General features: G+C 42.4%; 1 protein-coding gene across 3 annotated transcripts in view; it reads left to right on the top strand.

Moving 5' to 3' along the window:
- The first annotated feature begins 350 nt into the window (after window positions 1-350).
- Window positions 351-20,291, top strand: part of rhobtb4 (Rho related BTB domain containing 4) — a 42,781-nt gene continuing 22,840 nt past the window's right edge. The window contains exons 1-2 of one of the 3 annotated variants that reach the window (XM_083912464.1): window positions 351-462; window positions 1,174-1,309. Coding sequence is in view for 1 of the 3 variants with exons in the window: in XM_083912463.1 (XP_083768589.1) it covers window positions 18,193-18,221 (29 nt within the window). In the remaining 2 variants the exon portion in view is untranslated. Of the gene's footprint in view, window positions 463-820; window positions 933-1,173; window positions 1,310-18,060; window positions 18,222-20,291 lie in introns of those variants that run through there. The other 2 variants (XM_083912465.1, XM_083912463.1) reach the window with 2 other exon arrangements.

Below are 20,291 nucleotides of genomic sequence, written 5' to 3'. Positions count from 1 at the left end.
GCCACGTTTCTCTAAAATAACACATGCGTGCACAAGTATCTGAAAAATGAAGGTTTTCAAACTTGTAAACAACTTACTATTGAATTTCTCAAGATTTACAATAACATTCATATTACATGGTATCAATTGTATACGTCCCAATAGGAATATAATGCATCTTTTACTACCTCCTCCTCACCATTCGCACTGTCCTGGTCTGGAGGCTGACACACTACTTTATGAATGGATGGGTGTGGCACTGCTGACTAGTGACGAGGCTGTCGTCACTGTGCTCATTGATAGGCGCTGGCGTGCCGTGGGTGAAGGCTGGTCTAGAGAGAAACCTAACTGGGCTCTGCCACCGCTTGGGAGAGACAGCGAGGGAAGGAAAGGGGAGGAGAGAGAGCAAGAGACAGAGGGAGAGAAAGACAGCAGCGTCAGCCCACTCCCCAGCGAGGACTAAACTTCTGGCGAGACATTTTGGTGAGACAGGGGACTAAAAACATGGGCGCGGTAGAATAAAAAAAAGGCGTTTTTGTGTTTTGTTTAACATTAGAAGTACACAAATAAAGAGAAAATCAGTCATTAGAGATCGGATGAGATCAGACACGCGATGAGGATGTAATGCATGCGAGCTGATTCAAATCCATGGAAGAAAATGCATCTGTGATGTAAAGTCAGAGAATCAACTGTTTAAAAAAAAACAAGAGTAGTACTGCTGTGTACGAAAAGAAACAGACAGACAAAAGAAAGTCGAGGTAAGGGCTACCTCCTCCATGTGCTCCCTCCTTGTAGGTGTGACAGAAACAACAAAGGGACGTGGAAAAAAAAACTCGCATCAGGACCACAGGCGAGGCGGACAACAGCCCAGACAGATCGCATAGGACAATAGCGGGGGCCCTGCAAACAAGAGCATGCCTGCTGCTTCTTCTACAATATGCAGCAGTCTTCATGTAATTGCATTCCTTCTGGCGTCTCTCGGCTACAACAGTCGGGAGTAGCTCTCTTGTGTCAGTTCTGACAGATCCTCACCTAAACACGCGCATTTAGAAAAACGAAGCCGATAATTTGAGCACGTTCAAGTCCAGGCTGAGACGGAGCAAGTGTTAAAAAACAAACAGAAAAAGAGTTATGATTAGATGTTGTCATCCAGAGGAATGCTCTGAAGTGAACGCATGTGTTTGTGCCTTGCAGTTTAATGGGGGAGAAGCAGGAGACGAGCGCTCGCCAGAATAAACTGAGGGGAAAAAAGAGCAGCGGATAGGTGTGAACTGAAAGTGGACGTCGAGAGGAAAGAGACCTGAACTGATTCCAGAACTGTCTTTCAAAGGTAGGAGCCACGGGGATCATTACACATAATTGTAAACGGTCTATAGGCTGTATGCTCGCAACAAAGACGGTGTACTGTGCAGACATGTGGATAGATATGCTAAGGGTTGCATAAGGGTTCAGTTAGTTTGGGTCGGTAACTTTTGCTCTGGATAGGATTTGTGAAGCTCTTTTGTAGATCAGACAGACAGAAAAAAAAAGACGCCTTGATTAGGTGCACTGGACTTACATTTGGAAACGTTTATGAAGTAAGCTATTAAAGGCAACTTGTCTTTGTCTTTGTTTTATGTTTAATGCTCGGACCAGGATAAAAAATAGTTTATAAACCCAATTTGGGTGTGTCACTTTAAGTGAACCCAAGACAAAAATGTGCATAAAAGTCATGTGGCTGGTGCCCATAAGGGGCTGTTCATTTTATGGTCAATTCAACTTTGATTGCCTGTTATTGTTTTTTTTTTTTTACTTTTTCTTTATTAATTTTTAATTATTATTAATGTTAAAAATTGCATAAATCACACAATCTTACAACGAGGACTGATTAAGCTAACTATACTTAAGCAATAATTATTATTTTTTCCGAAAAAGGTGTTTATAATTTTAAGTATCAATAGCCTATACAGCCTGCAGTCAATATTATAGTATTTCAATGATGCCAAAATACTTAAATTGCCACAGTCTTGATACCCTCTTACAGTAAGTACCTCACACTCAATGTATTCCCTTGTGGATATATTTAAAACAGGCTGAAATAGGTTTGCCTGTCTTCTTAAGACATTATTCAGGTTCCCTTTGGTGACACAATAATCAATCAGTGAGTCAGTCTGTGCTATGCAAACGTCTAGTTTGCTTGGCTCGGTTAAATACAGACTAGGATATCTCCACCACCTGCGGCCTGGACGACTGAGTTCAGCATGAAGGCATAGCTAAGGAGTGGAGTCACTCAGAGCCAACCGGTGGCTTCTCTGGTTAGTGTATATGCTAAAGCACACAAAGGCCGAAGCATGAGAGAAAATTTGGTATATCTGACAGCAGCCAAAACAGTTATCAGCTACACCAACAATGCCCACAAGAGTCGAAAATGTCCTTTCTTTTTTTGTTTTTTTTCTCTTCCTTTGTCCAACTCTGTGAGTACAGAGCAGATGGTGGGTGTGGGGGCATGGTCTAATACAGTTGACATCAGTTCCTCCGCTCTGTCCCACTCCTCTGTGTTTTTCTATCAGCTGTGGAATTTGAACCATTCTTCCTTTGGGGTGAGGCCCGTCCCTCTGTCTGCCCCTGCTCAGAAGAGTAGGTTGTCTCCAGAGGAGGCTGCGAGTTTGTGTGTGTGTGTGTGTAACTGGGGCTTTCCAGTAGAGTTGCACACCAAACATTCCTGGCTGCTGGATGGCCGTCTAGTGGGCCAAGTCCACACAGCTGGGAGTCATATAAAAAGCTGTGTCTTTGTGTGAGTCAAGCGATATCGCACACACGCACACGCACATGCACACGCACACACATTTGCTGACACACAGAAACACACACAAGGAGTCTGCTCAAATCCCGCGCCTCCCTTCAAATGGATCCAGAATGACTGGGGGATGATAAATGTGTGAAAAGACAGAAAAGTTATTTGTGCATGCATGTATGTCTGCAAAAGATGGAGAGTTGTAATTATTAAACTGATAAAGCGATCCTCATTAAAAGACACCTGAATGCACATCCTTGGATGCCAACACAGGCATTCACGCACAGAAAAGGAAAAAAAAAAACAGCGACTCACAGTCACAGTAAAACAGTGTCTTCTTCTCTTACCAGCACCACATGATGTTTGTCCTCCAAATGAGAGAGAGAGAGGGAGAGGGAGAGGGAGAGGGAGAGAGAGGGAGAGAGAGAGGGAGAGAGAGGGAGAGAGAGAGAGAGAGAGAGAAACAAGTTATTGTGTTGTTGATGGCAACTGTACAGTTTGTTTCTTTCTTGTTGGCTCCCTCTTTGGTTGTTTTTAAGCAGAGTGTCAGTGAGCAAAGAATGTGTTTGCAAGAGCAGAAAACAGAGCGAGACAGCGAGGGCAAAGTTAAGGAACATAGGCCTTGTATGCTTGAAGAGAAGAGAAGAGAAGAGAAGGAGATTGTGGAGAGCAGAAAGAATGAAGGAAACAGGAGTGCAGATCCCGAGGAAGAGGGACGCGACGGGGTTCTGGCTAAGGGGAAACTAGAGCAAAGTAGGCTGAGGGAATGAGAAAGAGTAAGAGAGGTTGAAAAAGAGAGCAAGTGAGAGTATGTCAGGCGCTATTCTGCATATGAGTGTAACCATGCTAAATCACAGGGCAAAACCTTACATCTTTCCCCAATTCCTCTTCTAAATTTAAACTGAACATTTTGAAAAAAAGGGATTTGAACAGAAAAAAAAATCACATAGAAACCGCTAACCATGTGTCTAAATTAGCTTCTCATAGAAAAACACATGTCACGTGTTAAGCTCATTTAAACATCTGTGATAACTTCCTCTAATGTGGTAGTCCACTGGAACTCTGTTTTATGCTGTATGTGTAAGCGATTAGCTTCAAATGGTCTCTGCAGCCGGTTTGAAATCAAGTGAGCAAACAAACATTTGGTCCACTAAACAATAAAAACAATATTAATATACAATCAAACACATATGCCTGCAGGAGTTTTTTTTGTACATGACTAGACAGCTCATTTGTGATGTGGGGGAATGAGCTGTTTGTGTGCGGTGAGAGACTTGGATTAGAAGGTGTTGTGATGCCAGCGAGGACAGGACTGGGCAGGGTCAGACCAAGAGGGCGAGAGGAGATAAGAGAGCTCATTCGGGGAGGGTGTCTTCGTCCGGTTGTGGCTGAGACAGCTCCGAGCTGGGCTGAGGCCAGGGTCTGACAGGAGGGTTGTGTCCAGAGATTCAGTGTGGCCACACTGATAGGGAGGCGTATTACACAATCTCACTGTTGACAGAATATGGGGAAAGAGTTCTGGGCTTAAGGGTTTTTACTCAGCAAGAACTGATTAATTTGTGGTTTGGTCGGTGCTTTCAGATTGTAACTAAACTCAACTGTAATGGTTATCTCGTAGCGTTACTTTATGTGCTTCAGTTTCTTTGTCATTTTCTGCGCAACGTCACCTGGAAACTCTGCCTGCTGCTCACATGGCATTGTGTGACTTTAAAATGACAGGTTACCACAGGCCTGAGATAGGATAGGGTCAAGGTCAGGGTCAGGGTCAGGTAGCATTCCAGCTGAAGAGAAACGAGGCTGCCCTTTGATGAAAATGTTGTTCTGGATTAAAAGAAGAGACAGCGTGTTATGCTACAGACCCCAAGAGGCACAGTTTAGATGCTTGGCTGTAACCCCTCTCTATTTTATGCTCATGTTTGTGTTTGTTTGCTTCTGTGTATCATGGTGATGTGGATGTATCACTGCAACAAATTTATCTTCCTGTGCATCTGTGTATAATATGTGTGCAACTCTATATGCCATTTGATCTCTGGGTGTCTCTTTCTTTAGCATCTGCTCCCCTCGTTTGTGGCAGAAAGCCGATCCCCTTGGGTGAATTGGCTCCAAAGTCATATGATTAAAGATATGCCAACTAGGTATTCAAGTGTGTGTGTGTGTGTGTGTGTGTGTGTGTGCTGCAATCACAGATTGCATTTCACACTGTAAGAGGCCGTTGGATTGTTGTATTGTTTTTGTTAAGGTAGTTGCATGTGCATTGTGCCCCACAATAGGGTTGGACGGGTGTGGTTATCCTTGCATCCCGTACATACAGGACTTAGAAGGCTGACCCACGCACTGACCGCTTCCCATGTCTGCATGGAACCAAAAAGCCCCATGTTTGGCTTCTGTGTTCTTCACAAGCAGTTGAAATCTCTAGCGCCTCTCGTTTTCAGTGCCTGCGAGCTTCTTCTGTCTGTCTCTTTATGTTCCTGTTTGTTTTCGCATCTTGTCTGCCTGTCTATCCACCTGCCTTCCTGTAACAACTCACATCCCATCACACACACACACACACACACACACACACACACACACACACACACACACACACACACACACACACACACACACACACACACACACACACACACACACACACACACACACACACACACACACACACACACACACACACAATTCAGCAGCTGTGGCTTTCATTAATAGATAATTAACAAACTCCAATTAGCACCCAGAGCAACATCAGTGACTGGCGGGCGAGAGAAAGGGGGAGTTTTTCACAGTTCCATTTTCTTGTTTGTCCATGAAAGAGAGAGTTATGGGAGTTGCCACTCCATGCTTCATGTCACGTAGACATTTTACCTCGTGCCATTTTAGCACCGATTGCTGGTGTTAATGGGACACTTATGGTGTGATGGGGAACAATGGTCAGGTGGTTTCTTTAGGTTTTCCGTGACCTTGGCTGCTGCTGTGTTTTTCGCAGTGCTTTTGCAATTGCTTTATTGTACCCAGATAGCATCTAATTTCTCTGAGTGCTCTCATCATGCATTTACCTCTCGCACCTCTCCCTACCTCACCTACCCCACACCGTAACAGCATCACGGGGATGCTTCCAAAAAATCTTCCAACACTCATACATACAGACGTGCAGACACAATGACTCACTCAGAGAAGCACATGAACTCTCAAAGCAACATTTGCAAACACCTTCATATGGGCATAAACACATTGAAACATGCATATGGTCCCCGCCTGTCTAGGTGACTCTGTCTCTTCTCTAAAAAACTGTAAAAGCTCAAGGCTTTAAACTAATCTGTAGAAACGCCCCAGGGTGCCATTCCTGCTAATCAGGGTCAGACCAGTTTCAGTGTTAGCCAAGGCACTCATGAAACCACAGGATTTTAATCTGTGACTGCGTGTGATTGTTTGCGTCCACAGGTTAAGGTGTTTCCTTTAACATCTATTTTTATACACATTGTTTTCTTGCCACATGCCATTTGATTGAGGGCTGCCCGATTTTTGCAGTTTCAGGAGGCTGATGTAACCTTACTGACACTTTTTGCCTCTTTTTCTCTCACACACACACACGCACACACCAGAATGGATGAATCAGATTTGCGAACTGCAAGCGGCAAGTTGCAGATGACAGCTCTGTCATCATCCCAGTCAGTGTTTGTCTGACTCCAGTCCAAAATCTGAAATTGACTCACCATATATTATGTGGTTTGGTTAGCCAGTTTCAGTTTGGATCTATTTTTAGTCATTGTGTACTTCAGGAACCTTCCCTTTAATTAAAACTAATTGAAGGAAAAAGAAAATCATAAAACATAAAAGTCAAGATGGTTCTCTGCTTTTTTGCTTTTTTTCCTCTGTCTCAAATAAATGACTACAATGGACTAATATGTAAATCTGCCGTATTTAAATTTAATTGTGAATCAATACAAATCAGACATGCAGTATGGCAATAAAATAAGCTCCCTCTTTGTTTCTCTCTCTGTCACTCACTAGAATACATCACTCTTATTTCAACATAAATATTTAATCAATATCATCAATATCATTCCTATTTAATATCATGTGCTACTTAATACTGATGCATTTCTCAACAGAGGTTGTGTTATGCAGAAATATTGACTTCCTGAGTGTTGTTATGCTCCATTATGGGCTTTATGGTTTTCTGTTAAATTGCTTTTTACTTCCCCCACGCCACAATGATCAATAATACAGTAGAGACATGCTGTTTATCTAAACTAAATGGTTAAAAGCCTTATAGAACATATAAAGATCATTATGTGCACAAATTCCCAGAGTATCTCAGTGTGTTTCATCTGAACATTTCTCTGGTCTGAATGACCTCTGTTCACAAGTGGTTTGGATGAGCTGGGATCTACAGTAATTCAGCATCCAAAAGAGCTTCCACCCTGTTGCCCCTTGCCCTCATTGAAATTATTAAACCCTTTGTGGTGGTGCTGCAGCTTGGCAAATGAATGACATGTGGTCACACAGTGTGAGGTGACTATTGTATGCCGGTTGTATCACCAGGCCATGGCAGCAGCAGCAGTGCGGAAATAACCAGACACCAGTATAGATTTTTCCATCGCACTATTTTTAAGGTGCATACTGTTTATAGTGTGTGAGCATGCGTGTGCCGTCTTGCTTAACAATATTCCCGCAATTGCAGATACATGTTGACCTCCATTTTTGACAGATTCAAGTAGGGTATTACATTTCACTGCTGTCAGGTGAAAATCTCATCTCTATATTTAGAGATTTTTGTGGCCAGCTGAAAGATTACATAGCCCCTCTACTGCCTGAGAAATGCTTTGACCTCTCATGCATTGCTGTTTTTCTCCATCTCTGTGAGATGCAAAGTCTTCACCTCACAATTTTTACTGCAAGTGCGAGACAATATGAGGAACTCTAACAGAATGGATAAACAACATGCAGGCTATTTGAAGCAAACACAACAAATCACCTTCCTGTTGTGCCTCAACTCTCTGTAATGTGGTTTATTTGTCTGTCTGCGTCTCAGTCTGTCTGTGATTTCTTTTGCTTTTTAGACTCCTGTTCTTTCCCTCCCCTCCGTTTCCTTCTCTCTATTTCTGTAACTGTGAGCAACAGTGTGTTTTAAATAGAGGCAGACTGATACTGGATTTTTTAAACTGATACCAATACAGACAGGATTAGTCACGTTGCAAAAAAGGCAATATGTTCATAGATATTTATGTTTTTATCGTAACACACATCCTACAAATTTGAGTAATATATAGTTATGACAATAAAAATAATGCATTGAGTTAGATCTTTTACAGTTAAATTTACAACTTTACAACCAAATACAGCAGTTTCATGCTTCAGTCTACTACATTACCATATCTGGCAACATACTGATGTATCGTTAGGGGCTTTTATTTAGACTTTCCTCCAATTTCTGCTTGATTTCATATGAATTGCTGGATAATTGTATCTCCTTTAGCCTCTAAAAATTATTCAATCTACAAAAATAAATCACTCTTTGGTGTATGGACACTGCTTTGGCAGTGACCAGCTCCATGTTTCTTGACTTTGGCCAACAAAAGCAGGCTCAGTAGCCAAGCCTACAGGCCTTTAAATGGTTAAATGGTAGATAGTATAAACTGTTGTCTGTAGATTGATAATTGCACAGATTGCTCATTGGCACACATTGCTTACATTGTTTACTTGTATGTATGATCTGGATGCTGAAGAACCTCCTACTAAACCACTTTGTAAACTTTTTCCTGTTGTTTTTTGTTGTCTATTTGTGTTATCTGGCTGCAAGCCAATTCCCCTTTAAGGGACAATAAAGATGGTGGAAATATATAACTTGTGATGAGGGCTATATGTTATCTGCTATATGTTATGTTACAGGGTGAGTTGGGTTGATGCACTGACTGCGTACAGTGTGATCTCTACTTCTCTGTGCCAGACTGAAGTCCAGAGGTGTTTGGCTTGGCTTCACCCTCTGTTTGATCAGGCTGATTCTGGAATACTGACTGACCTGTGCTGAGGCCAAATGCACTTCTCCCCTCACAGTGTTAGCACTTTTCCTTTGCTCCAGCCCCTGGTTACTGTCCAGGCACTGTCACATTGGTCAGAGCCTTTGCATGATTGTACTCCATTTTATACAATTTCAAATAACTATAAGTCTAGCAATATGGCTGTCACTGTATGCTGATACATTACCAGATTACTGCGACTTCATTTTTCTTTCCTATGTGCTTCAGAAGAATGAGAGCTCCATTCGACCTCCCTCACCTTTTCCTGTTTGTTGTCTGATCTCAGCCCCGGTCCAAAGTTTACTCTGATCCTCACCGAAGTGTGAGAGTGTCTGCGGACATGTCTGAGGTTCAGAGAGGTTACCACCATTCCCAACCTCACCACAGGTAGCAGTGAGGTGTTAACACCCAGTAATAGATTGCATGTATTGTTGGAAAAAGCTCCTGGCAGATGACAAATTACAGTACTTTGTTGTTGACCACCCATTGATCTGCCATTAGTGAGCTGGTCAATAATGCTCTTAGAGGTACCTTATAGTATTCAACGCTCTATAGAGCATGAGGTTAGCCATAATGGCAACCTGTCTGATCTGAAACAGAATCATCATATGCTTTCTGCTGGGTCAGTTGAGGATAGAAACAAACAATTAACATCTTGTAGTTTTTGTTGTGTAGTGGCATTCTCTGTTATTCCTGCAAAAGCCAAAATTATGTGGTATGTGGTACTTCGTATACAATCGCTGCATTGTCACCCGCACAAACAAACAGTAGCAAATTAGGAAACTCACTCAACTTTGATTCAGCCTAACTAAATAAGGCTGGTGTGAAAGTTCCCTAAACCACCACTGCCAAGCAACTGACACAAGTCAGTCTAGTTCGTTTGACCAGTGTGAGTGTAACCGTACCGCGCCTAGCTGCAGCCCGCTTGCCGGCCCCGGACCGCTTGGGAGAGGTGGGCTTTTGTAAAGCAAGTTTGCACATGTACGAGCATAAGCGTGCGCACGTGTACGAGCACGAAGCCTACAGACGTCATTTTATGTGCGCCTGTTCGGACATAGAAAAAAAAGAAGAAAAAAAGAAGGACCATGCGCAGATATTTAAAACAATGGCGGCGAAAGGTTCACGTTGGTGTGATGCGGAGGTGGAGTGTTTACTGCAGATTTGGTCAGATGAAAATATTCAAAAGCAGTCGGACAAGACGCACAAAAACTCTGAGGTCTGTGGAAAGATTTTTAAACAAAGCGACGTTTCGCGATGACGTCAATCAATGTACTGTCTGACGTGTTACGGCGTGATGACGTATAGGCAGGCAAGGAGCATTCGCGTGAGGCCCAGGTAGTGTGAGTACAAACGGGCCTGGCCCGCGGGGGGGACAAGTACCCTAAAGCACGGGGCACGGTACGGACAGACAGTGTGAGTGCACTGTCAGGGTATATGAAGACTCCCCACACCTGGGCTCAATCAAAGCTAATCAGTGCCACACACACCTGATTGCAGTCAGTTGATTCACTCACCACTCCCACTGAGGCCAAAAGATTGAGAACCCTCACAGCATTATAATAATGAAAAAGAAGACCAAGCTCAATTTTTACAATATGGGACCTTTCAATACAAGCAAATGGCCTTTTATTCTGGACATTTCATACTAGCATTCAACTGTTATTCAGAAAAGAAAATAGATCACGGAATAAGACTCATCTCTTTAAGCAAAAACAATGTAACAGTAGGCCTTACTAAAGTAAAATCTAGAAGAGAGAGGCTGCAAACCCCCCCCCCCCAAAAAAAAAACAACCGCTTTGTTTTTAGTTTAACATGTAGCATTTCTTCTTTAACATAGGCTAGAAAGTATTTATAAAATACCATCTTTTTACCTCTTCTTGGCTATCACCATATTAACAAGCTCCAGGAATATAATATTTGAGGCACTTTGCAGTTAGTCCGTGATAAGCTCTCCTCTTATCCCTACTGATTCACTAAAGATAATATTAAGAATCTACATGGGAAATATATCTGGTCGGTCAAATCAATTGCAAACTGTCACTGAACCCACGGTGTATCTGGGGAGTAAGTGTTAATAATCAAATCAGATGTGGCATAGAGAACATGTTCAGCGAATTACACTTCTTAAACTTGTTAAAGGCATTATGTTGCAGAGATGTTTGCCATGTCCTTACAGGCTATGACCTGCTGATGTTGGTTCTCTTGCTAATTTGAATTCTGTCCTCAGCTTCCTGGCTTTACTCTAGCCCTGGTCCTATATCCACTTCCTTTGAGATATTCATCCCCATTTCCATTCCTCTGTCTCATTCCTCAACCTGATTCTCACACCTCACCTTGACATAATTTCCATCCAGACCCTTGTCCTAAGAACCTAACTTTTCCACATCCCTATAATGCCCTCAGACCTGCACAGCCAATGAATCCACCAAGCACCCTTACTGTCTCAACGCTCACTTCCCAAGGTAATTAAAGTGATCTTTCACTTTGCTGGAGCATTGGTCACACCATCTATTTCCCTCTGTATGAGTCAACCAGCCACTGTGATCTACAGTATACAGAATCTCTGTGGATCACAATATGGATAATTTAATTTTCACTCTCCATTTTATTGCAGTTTTGGAGAACCTATTATGGTGTGAAAACCATACATCTAATACATATAATACAGTATTAGCTGTGCTTGAACAAGACTTCATGCCTCCAACAAGAGATATGCTTAGATTCAAATGTGCTAATATTCCTGCAAAGGGAACTATCACTTTAAGAGTTTGGACCAGCAGCTGAAGAGAGCCTTAACAAGATTAGCCCTGCCACTTGACAGCCACAGTTTAAGAGGCACCTTTACTGACCTGTGTGTCTAGATCCAGCAGAGACTGAGCATGTGTATTTGTTTGCGCATGTAAAATTGTGTTTGTCAGTGGGAAAGCCAGTTAATGTGTATGCATATATACCTGTATGTTTGATTAAATGCAAAAACCAAGAGTCAGCCATGACTATTTTGTGTGTGTTTATTTGTTTATGTGGCCGTACATGAACTTGGGCAGAGCAAGATGTGCAACCTCAATCCCCTCAATTCAGAATGCAGACAGTGTATTATGACCTGTACTATGCAGAGTTTGTCTTTATCACAGACCATTTATGCAACTCAAGAATTCAGACCATTCACTCAACCCTTCAATCTCTCAGAACCCTCTGTCCACCTTGTCTACTGCCAGGCACTTATCTGGCTGTGATTTCGGATGAAATAGGACTAAAATGACATGCGAGGATTTTAACCAAAAAGAACAAAATAGTCAAACGAAAAGCCCACAGAATCACTGTAATTTCTCTCTTAAGTGCTTCCCAATTAGCACTCACAGATTTCTTGAACACTCTTAGCTATTTAGGACATGAATGCTAGGGTAACTTGACATGGGCACTGCTTGGGCTGGTGGCGATGTGTGGTTTGTTGTGGTGTTTTTTTGCCAGATACTACATGGCTCTACTTAGGGACAGCAAGTAATATGCAAGGCTGTGTTCTTGTGTACTCCAGGCATCACTTTGCAAAAGCCATGCACCTCACTGGGAAACATTTAAGTTGGCATTAATATCATAATCAGAGGTCTGTTTATTCTCTGGTGGACAGCAGGCAGTTAAACAGCCCCCCCACCACCCCCACTCTCCATACACCCTCACCAGTGCTGCCTTTCTCCTTCACTCATCCGACTCATTCCATCCATTCTTTCCTTCTGTTCATCTATTCCCACCTCTATACAGCCTTTGCCCAAGGACCTTGAGGCACTTTACATTCCCAACATATTCCACCACCATGGCCCCGCCGTGACTAGCATAGACTTGACCTGATCATACATCCGTATTATAGTCAAACACTTAGGGTCTACTCACACTTGGCCCAGATGATTCGAGCCATGCTTTAGCATGATTGCCCCCCCCTCTCCCGCGGCCCAGGCCTAGCCTGCACTCAGGGCGCGCTCACACTATCCTCCCGGACCGAGACCCGGACTTTAGGGTACTTGTCCCCCCTCCCTCTCCCCCCCGCGCCCCAGCCCCGTTTGTACTCACACTACCTGGGCCTCGGCCAATGCTTCTTGCTGTCCATACGCCATCACGCCGTAACACGTCACACGCATTGATCGCGTGTGTGTGGCTTTGTTTACAAATCTTTCCATAGACCTCGGAGTTTTTGTGCGTCTTGTCGACTGTTTTTGAATATTTTCATCCGACCAAATCTGCAGTAAACACAACGTGAACCTTTCACCACCATTGTTGTTGTTGTTAAATATCCGCGCATGGTCCGTCCTTCTATTTACATGTCCGAACAGGCGCACATAACGCTACTGCCGTAGGGCTCGTGCTCGTGCTCGTACACGTGCGCACGCTCGTGCTCGTACATGTGCAAACGGCTCCGCTAAAGCCCACCTATTTCAAGCGGGCCGTGGAGGGCCAGCTGGCCCCAGTTGAGCGCGGAGCGGGTGCGCTCACACTACTTAAAGGTACTAGACTTAAGCTGAAAAACCGGTTTTGGCCGCGGCCAAAAGGATAGTGTGATCACGCCCTCACACTATTCGATCTGGGCCGCAGCACGATTGCTTCTGGCTTATACGTCATCAACCCTCAGAGTTTTTGTTTTGTCCAACTGCTTTTGAATATTTTCATCCCACCAAATCTAAAGTAAAGACTTCACTTCCACATCACAGCGAACCCTTTGGTGGAATCTTTTTTAAATGACACGGAGAACAGTCGTATATAAATTGTCTCTGGACCGCCATCAACGCTCCTGATTGTGCTTCTGCTTGTGCATGTGCAATCGTGCTTTACTAAAGCCCAATTCCCTCAATCGGGCTGCAACCTGGAAGTGTACCGCACTTATGTTTGGATCAGTACTCAGACTGATCAAACTAACTTAAATAGTGCTGTGAGTTGTGCTTGGACGTGGTAGGAATGGTAAGTGTGAGTAGACCCTTAGTTGATGCCTGGGAATCAGACTCACAAAGTGGACGTCATCCCACACTCGCAACAGGGGAATGCTACCTAATGACAAATATGTTAGTAAAAGGTACTCTAAACTTTATGTTCTGTTTGGATGCTGGAGACCTTGAGCACGGCTTAATAGCTCATAAATTGTAATCATACAGACTTTTTCTTTGAATCCATGATTGGTTTTAACGGCACGGATGACTCAATATTACACACCTCACAAACACCTTTAGGGTCAACTTTTAACTTTCTTTATTGTTTTAACCACAGCCCAGTGTGTGGAAAATGTAATCACTTTATATGGTCTTGAAAAATTATTACAAACATTTGTGAATTTTCAAAGTAAAATTGTGCTAATGGGTTGATTTCAAAATTGCACATCATAAAATGTTAGTTATACTTATCTATGTCTAACAAGGACAAAATATAATTCAATAATTTATACATCTAATAGCTTGTGACCAAAGTGCTGTGGCCCTTTACTCTATTGTAGTGTTTTTCTTTTTCTGTTTTGAGCAATGGAGTGATATGTCTTCATTAGGATATAATGAGGAAAACACAGCTGGTCACATACATGGAGTTTTTCAACTGAGTGTAGAAAAGACAATCTACTGATAACTTAGCAAGTAAACAATATCCCCAGCCTCTCTCTCCCTCTTGTGTGCTGTCCGTCTGTCTCTTTCCGTATTTTCTCACAGGCTTATCTAGCGTTGAATGTTTTTTACTTAAACTCACAGTATCACACAATATCATATCCCACCATTGCCAAATAGGCCGGCTGTTAAAAAACACTCTGTTTTATGCCAGGGTGCTGGCACTGGCAACACATCTCAGCCACCTCTCCATGTCAAAGTGTGTGTGTGTGTGTGAGAGAGGGAGAGAGAAATTGTAGGAATGAAAAGGAGTCAGAGATTGACATGTGTTTCTGTGCATTTGCCAGTTTCTCACTGTTCTTCTATTGCTGATCATTTAAGAATGCCAGTTTTCAGCTTCCAGTCAACACATTCTCACCTTTGACCTCAGAATTTTCTTGCCTGAGGAACAAATTGAAGAATCCCTTGTCGCTGGATTTTTGTGCATCATCAATGCATCAAATGCATCATCCTGCCAAACAAACAAGCAAATTACCTTATACTGTAAATCTACATACTTAACATGTGGTATGTCATGTTTGTTCATGTGTGTATGTCGGGGCTGGAAGGTAGAATTTAATCTTCGATACTGTTATCAGTTCCATGGTGCTGAAGGGACTGTTTGGAAGACCCACTGCAGCTCTGACCTACTTGTGTCAGTGCACGGGGATGCATGTAGACGGTTTTTCATTGAGTGTGTGTTGCACGTGTGAGTGTGTGTTTATTAGCGCTTGGGGCTGTGTGTGTTTGAGGCGAACTCTCTGTGGACGTGGGGAGTGTGAGAAGCTGGGTGTTTTGACAGCTTTAAAACAGTTCCAGTACAGTGCTGAGGCAGGGGGTGTTCGCGCTGGTTGGATATTTGGGCAAGCTGTAGGGGTGAGAATAGGGTCAGTGGAAGAGTGGAAAGGAAGGGATGAGATGAGATGAGGGAAGAGTTTCATTCCAAGATGTTCTCCAGCCATAAAATTGATAATTGTTATCTGTTTTTCAATATTAAATAAACCCATGATGTCACCTGTAATCAATCCATCTGAACCCAAAGCGTTTCACTTTCACGGCATTGTAAACAAGCAGAGAATTTGACTGAAACCAACAGAACTTTTGTAAGAGCAGGTGACACATTTTGAAATGGTGGATTGCAAAATTTTGCAAGAAATTTGCAGAGGTCAGATGAAAGGATTGGAAAAGGGCATTGTGGGGATACCACAATTCGATTTACTGAACTTAAGCAAACTAAGTGTTTTGATCTAAATAAACAAATGAAATTCCTCAGTAACACTTGAAGAACGCTGGGTGGTGCTGAATATACTGCAGACTAAACGGAGTATTTGTCCAAGCAGAAGGACACTACTTATTGAGGTAGTTATGCCAAAGAATGATCTCAGCTCATTCTCCCAACTTTAATCTTACCAAAGTGTAAAAGCAATGGGAGTAGACTTCCCACACAGTTAATAAAAGAGCGATAAAGCTCGTGAACAAAGCCACACAGTCCTTTCCGTACTACAGTAGCTGAAAAGACCAGAAATAAGCTGAGCCTGTGCTGCTTGAGAGTTCTCTCACAAGTACACCTCTCCAACAAAGGGGGCTACCTCTCTAAGCCCTCTCAGTGCCAGTGCTGTTGAACCCCTGCTTTCCCCAGCAGCATTCCAGCCCATCTTTCATGCTGTTTCATTCTGACCATGCCAGCCAGGTCAGGGGCCAGTGTTTTCTCAGGGTTTCAAGACAAGACTGGACAAATATATATATTTATATATATAAAACATCACAAGGTTCCAAATTAAACTCCTTTTCACATAACTGTGCATGTGTGCTTTTGCATGTATTGTGCAAGCACATATATGAAAAATGTTTGTGGGGATATGATGTGGAGCGGAAGGGTCATGTAATAGATTGGTGGTTTGCTTTATAGCATTATCCTGCTACTTCATTGAACTCTTTCACTCTGGGCGTATGGTCTGGCAACCACTGCTGATCTACCCTAGGATCTGTCACTAAGATGTGCTCTTGGAGCGGTGGCCTTGAGTGACTGACAACACTGACATAATGTAGCAGAGAGTGCTCATACCGCCTTTGTTTCAAAGAGGTCAGTACCAAATTCCTCCAGTAGATGTCTGTCTTCAGTCTTCCACGGAGATAAAAGGAAGTTGGTAGATCAGACTGTCTGTGGTTCATACATGGCCAAACACTCCAAAATATACAAAATCAATTTTGAGATAAATTGTAATCACATACAAATTCAACTTTCACCTTTTATTTTTAATTGCAGGAATGTCAAAGAGAATGTCCCTATCTTAAAAACATGCCTGGGCAAAGTTTTCATCTGGATAACATCAAATATAAAAGGCAATTTAAGATTAAAGTAAAAATAGCTTTACTGGTAGAATAGTGAGGTTTTTTTTCTTTTCTTTTAAAAAAAAACAACAACCTCCAGGCAACATAGAAACATTTTTCTTCTCTGCTGCAGCTTAACATTCCAGAAATGAATTCCCAGACCCCCAGATCTTGGAAAAATGTGAAGGGTAAAAGGCTGGTTATTTTCCACAGCAATCCATGCTCTGCCTTTTTTTCTTGGCTCCTGTGATGGCTTTTGTAGTCATACACAAGTGTTGCTATGTGGTAGCTAGTTGCTATGCCTGAACACCCAGAATAACCATAGAAGAAATATTCTCTCTATTGCCCATGAGTAATAACTATGCTATTGCATCCTTTATCTGGGTGTTAGTTTGGACAGGGGGTGATTTATATCTATGAGCAATGATTGAAGGAGACATTAAGGTAAGATGGTGATGTTTATACTTTTGCACATTTAATAATTTTTTTTTATTCAATTTGGAAAATGTTTGTCATGCTTTTTTATTTAGTTGAATTGAAATCGCCCTATCACACATGCTTGAATAATATAGTCTTCAACCAGCTCGGTGGATGTGAATGATCCACTAACTACAGGCAGTGTGCTTTGCGGGATGCCTTGAGTTAACAGGATGGAACAGTTTTGGGGGCGGGGATACTATCATTTCTGCAGGATATGATTGGTGTGTCCCAATCTCTCAGGAGAGTAGTTCTTCTCAGCTCCGACATTCGACATCCAAATTCTTGAAATGACTTGTTTGATGGGTTAAGCCACTTTTGTTTGGTGGTATTTATGTTTAAGAAAGCTATTTGCTGCTTCTTCGGCTACAAGTCACAAAAAACACAGCAAAACTGAAAATGCAAGAGATAATGCAATCGCCAGGGGTTGAATTTGATGTTGGAATCAATGCACAACTTTTGAATAAATATTTTTCTCGCCATTAATGCCTTATGTATTTCATAGTTCACCCCCAAATATGACACGGCCGTGCAGCTATGGTATTAAGTGAGATGTCTCACTAGGGGTGCCGTTCTGCTTTAAGTGTTATTTTCTTTCTGACAGCACCTGAACGCAGCACAAGATGAGCTGGGCGACTTTAGTCGTGACGCGCAGTCGAGGAGGCGTGCCTCTGTTGAAATCAGCTGGGGAAACAACAACAGAAAAGGAGGTGGCTCCGAACAGTCACAGCCTATCTTTAGGCCAGTTTTGTTTACATTTTATTCTAAAAAAGCGTCCGATTAAAATCACACCAGCATTGATTATATCACGTCTGCAGCAGCGAGTCCATACTTGTTGAGGAGACGCGGGGTTAAGGAGGCAGCGAGTTGGAGGAGAGGATGTGACAGGGTAGAGGTCCTGCAGCAGGTATATGTGCTCTTTAACAAACACCGGTACCACCGCCACCACCTCTTCATTCTCCGCGCGTCTTTGTCCGGTTTGAGAGACCGGCTGAACCTTCAGCAGAGTGGCATGTGGGTCAATTCCGGAACCGTCGGAAGGTAGGCCCCCCCTGCAGCAATACTGGGTCACATGCGCCCAATGCGATTCTTTTGTGCACAAAGCTATCCACACACCGGCTGTAACATCCTTTACTCCAAAGAGTCTGAAATCATCCGCTGTGTTTAAGTCCTGTCATATCATGCGGACATTACTCTAGACCTGCATAATGGGATTTTAATCCCCTCTTAAATATCTGTAATGTCCCTGGAATAGTCTCAAAGACTCTTATATTTGACATGTATTACATTATTTTAGCAAGAATGTAAGATTATTTTTTAATCCCCCGCGTGAGAGACAGACTGCTTTCGATTGCAGTGCAGCGGATGGGCTTGGCACATTACGCAAGACTTATCAGCGCATCATTTAAGATGTAGGCTGATAGGCATCTGGCTTTTACAACATCAATATGTGGAATATAGTTTACCGCCGCGCTGAATGCAATGTGTGTATCCTATCCTGCATTTTATGACCCCACACAGGGATGTCAATGCAATATAATATTGCCTGGTTTGATGAATCGGTTTCCTAAAAAATATGAATGAGCCAGGTGGTTATGAATGGCTGCGGGGAGAGGGAGCTCACGGGGTGCTTTTCATTGATGAGTGTAGTGATGCTACACCACAGCATTTAATGGATTAGCATGCAGAACAAAACTGTGACAATAATAACGTGTAGAATATCAGTTATCAAGAATGCAAACACACACACACACACACACACACACACACACACACACACACACACACACACACAGACACACACACGATGTAATGCTAGACCACTGGCTATGACGTCACCAGATAGCTTGTGTCACGTAGGTAGCGTGGCAGGTGGAGAAGCCTCACTTTTACCTGGAAATTAATCATTTGTTGATTTTTATCTGACCATATTTTCATTTCCAGTCACCAGCAATTAATCCTATCTGCAGGGTGTGGTTGTGTGTAAAGCAATCTTTGTCTTAGGCCAATATGGCCTGAAAAAATATGTATTAATGGTTCATCTTTTTGTGGAAAAGCCACCTGGTCTAGATTTCACTATTTATTTTATTTGCTAAATATTATTTCCACTTCCTGGTAAAAAATATTGTTTTAGTTTTGCTTTTAGACCTTTTATCATGAGTACTACTGTTAATGAATCAATGATTGGGGCTGTCATTTTGTATAATGTCAGCTGGATCTGGGACAGAGCTACTTATTGTCCTGGTTAGGCACTATGCCCAACGCTTTGACTGTGTCAACAGCTTTGAGATAACAGTGCAGCACTGAGAGACCCACATGGAAGAGTTAGCCAGCATTATATGGCTATCTTGAATGTCCTGACCCCTGTATCAGGCTGCAGTGGAAGGCACACAGGCGTAATAGACCTTGATATTGTGTATATGCTTTATGTGTGTCCACCTCAGCCTGAACTCAGTCTGACATATACTAACATATACTGTACCAAGGAGTTTTGAGCTTTGGTGATTTACCTGTTTAGCTCTGTTTTATAATAGTTTGCTAATTAGGGTCCAGGCTATATTTGAGCTGAAAGGGCCAGACATTTATATTCTAGCTCATTTTTAAAAATGTATTGTACATTATGTTTTAGTCTCCTTGTGGCCTGGAATATTATCTTCCAAACATAATCCACCTTCTCTTTGATAAAGTTGCAATAATATTTGAGTCATTGACTGATTCCTTGGGCTCAATGTTACAGTAATTCACAATTACTTTCACTCAGAAAATGGCACAATAATTGACGGCTCATCTGTTTATTTTATCAGAAAAGTCTTGAAAAGAAAATAGTAAAAATGGTTGAGAATGTGGGAGAGGTGATGCAAGATAAGTGATACTAGGAGATATTGGTAATGGATTTGACAGCGGAAAGAACATGGGTGTTAAATAGAAATGAGATAAAGAGGAAAGACAGCAAGAGAGATGAAGGGAAGAGTAGGTGGAAAATATGGACCGAGGAGGCGGTGGAGGAGGAGGAAGCTGGGGAGGGATAAAGGAAATTAGGACATCAAGAGTAGCCTTCCTGTGTTTACAAAGCATTACTGCAGCAGAGAGAAGACAGGAGGAGGGCTTTCT

Source organism: Echiichthys vipera, assembly GCF_963691815.1.
Source record: "Echiichthys vipera genome assembly, chromosome: 4".
Classification (NCBI taxonomy): domain Eukaryota; kingdom Metazoa; phylum Chordata; class Actinopteri; order Perciformes; family Trachinidae; genus Echiichthys; species Echiichthys vipera.
Note: the sequence above shows the minus strand (reverse complement) of the source record. Positions and strands in the feature narration are given on the sequence as shown.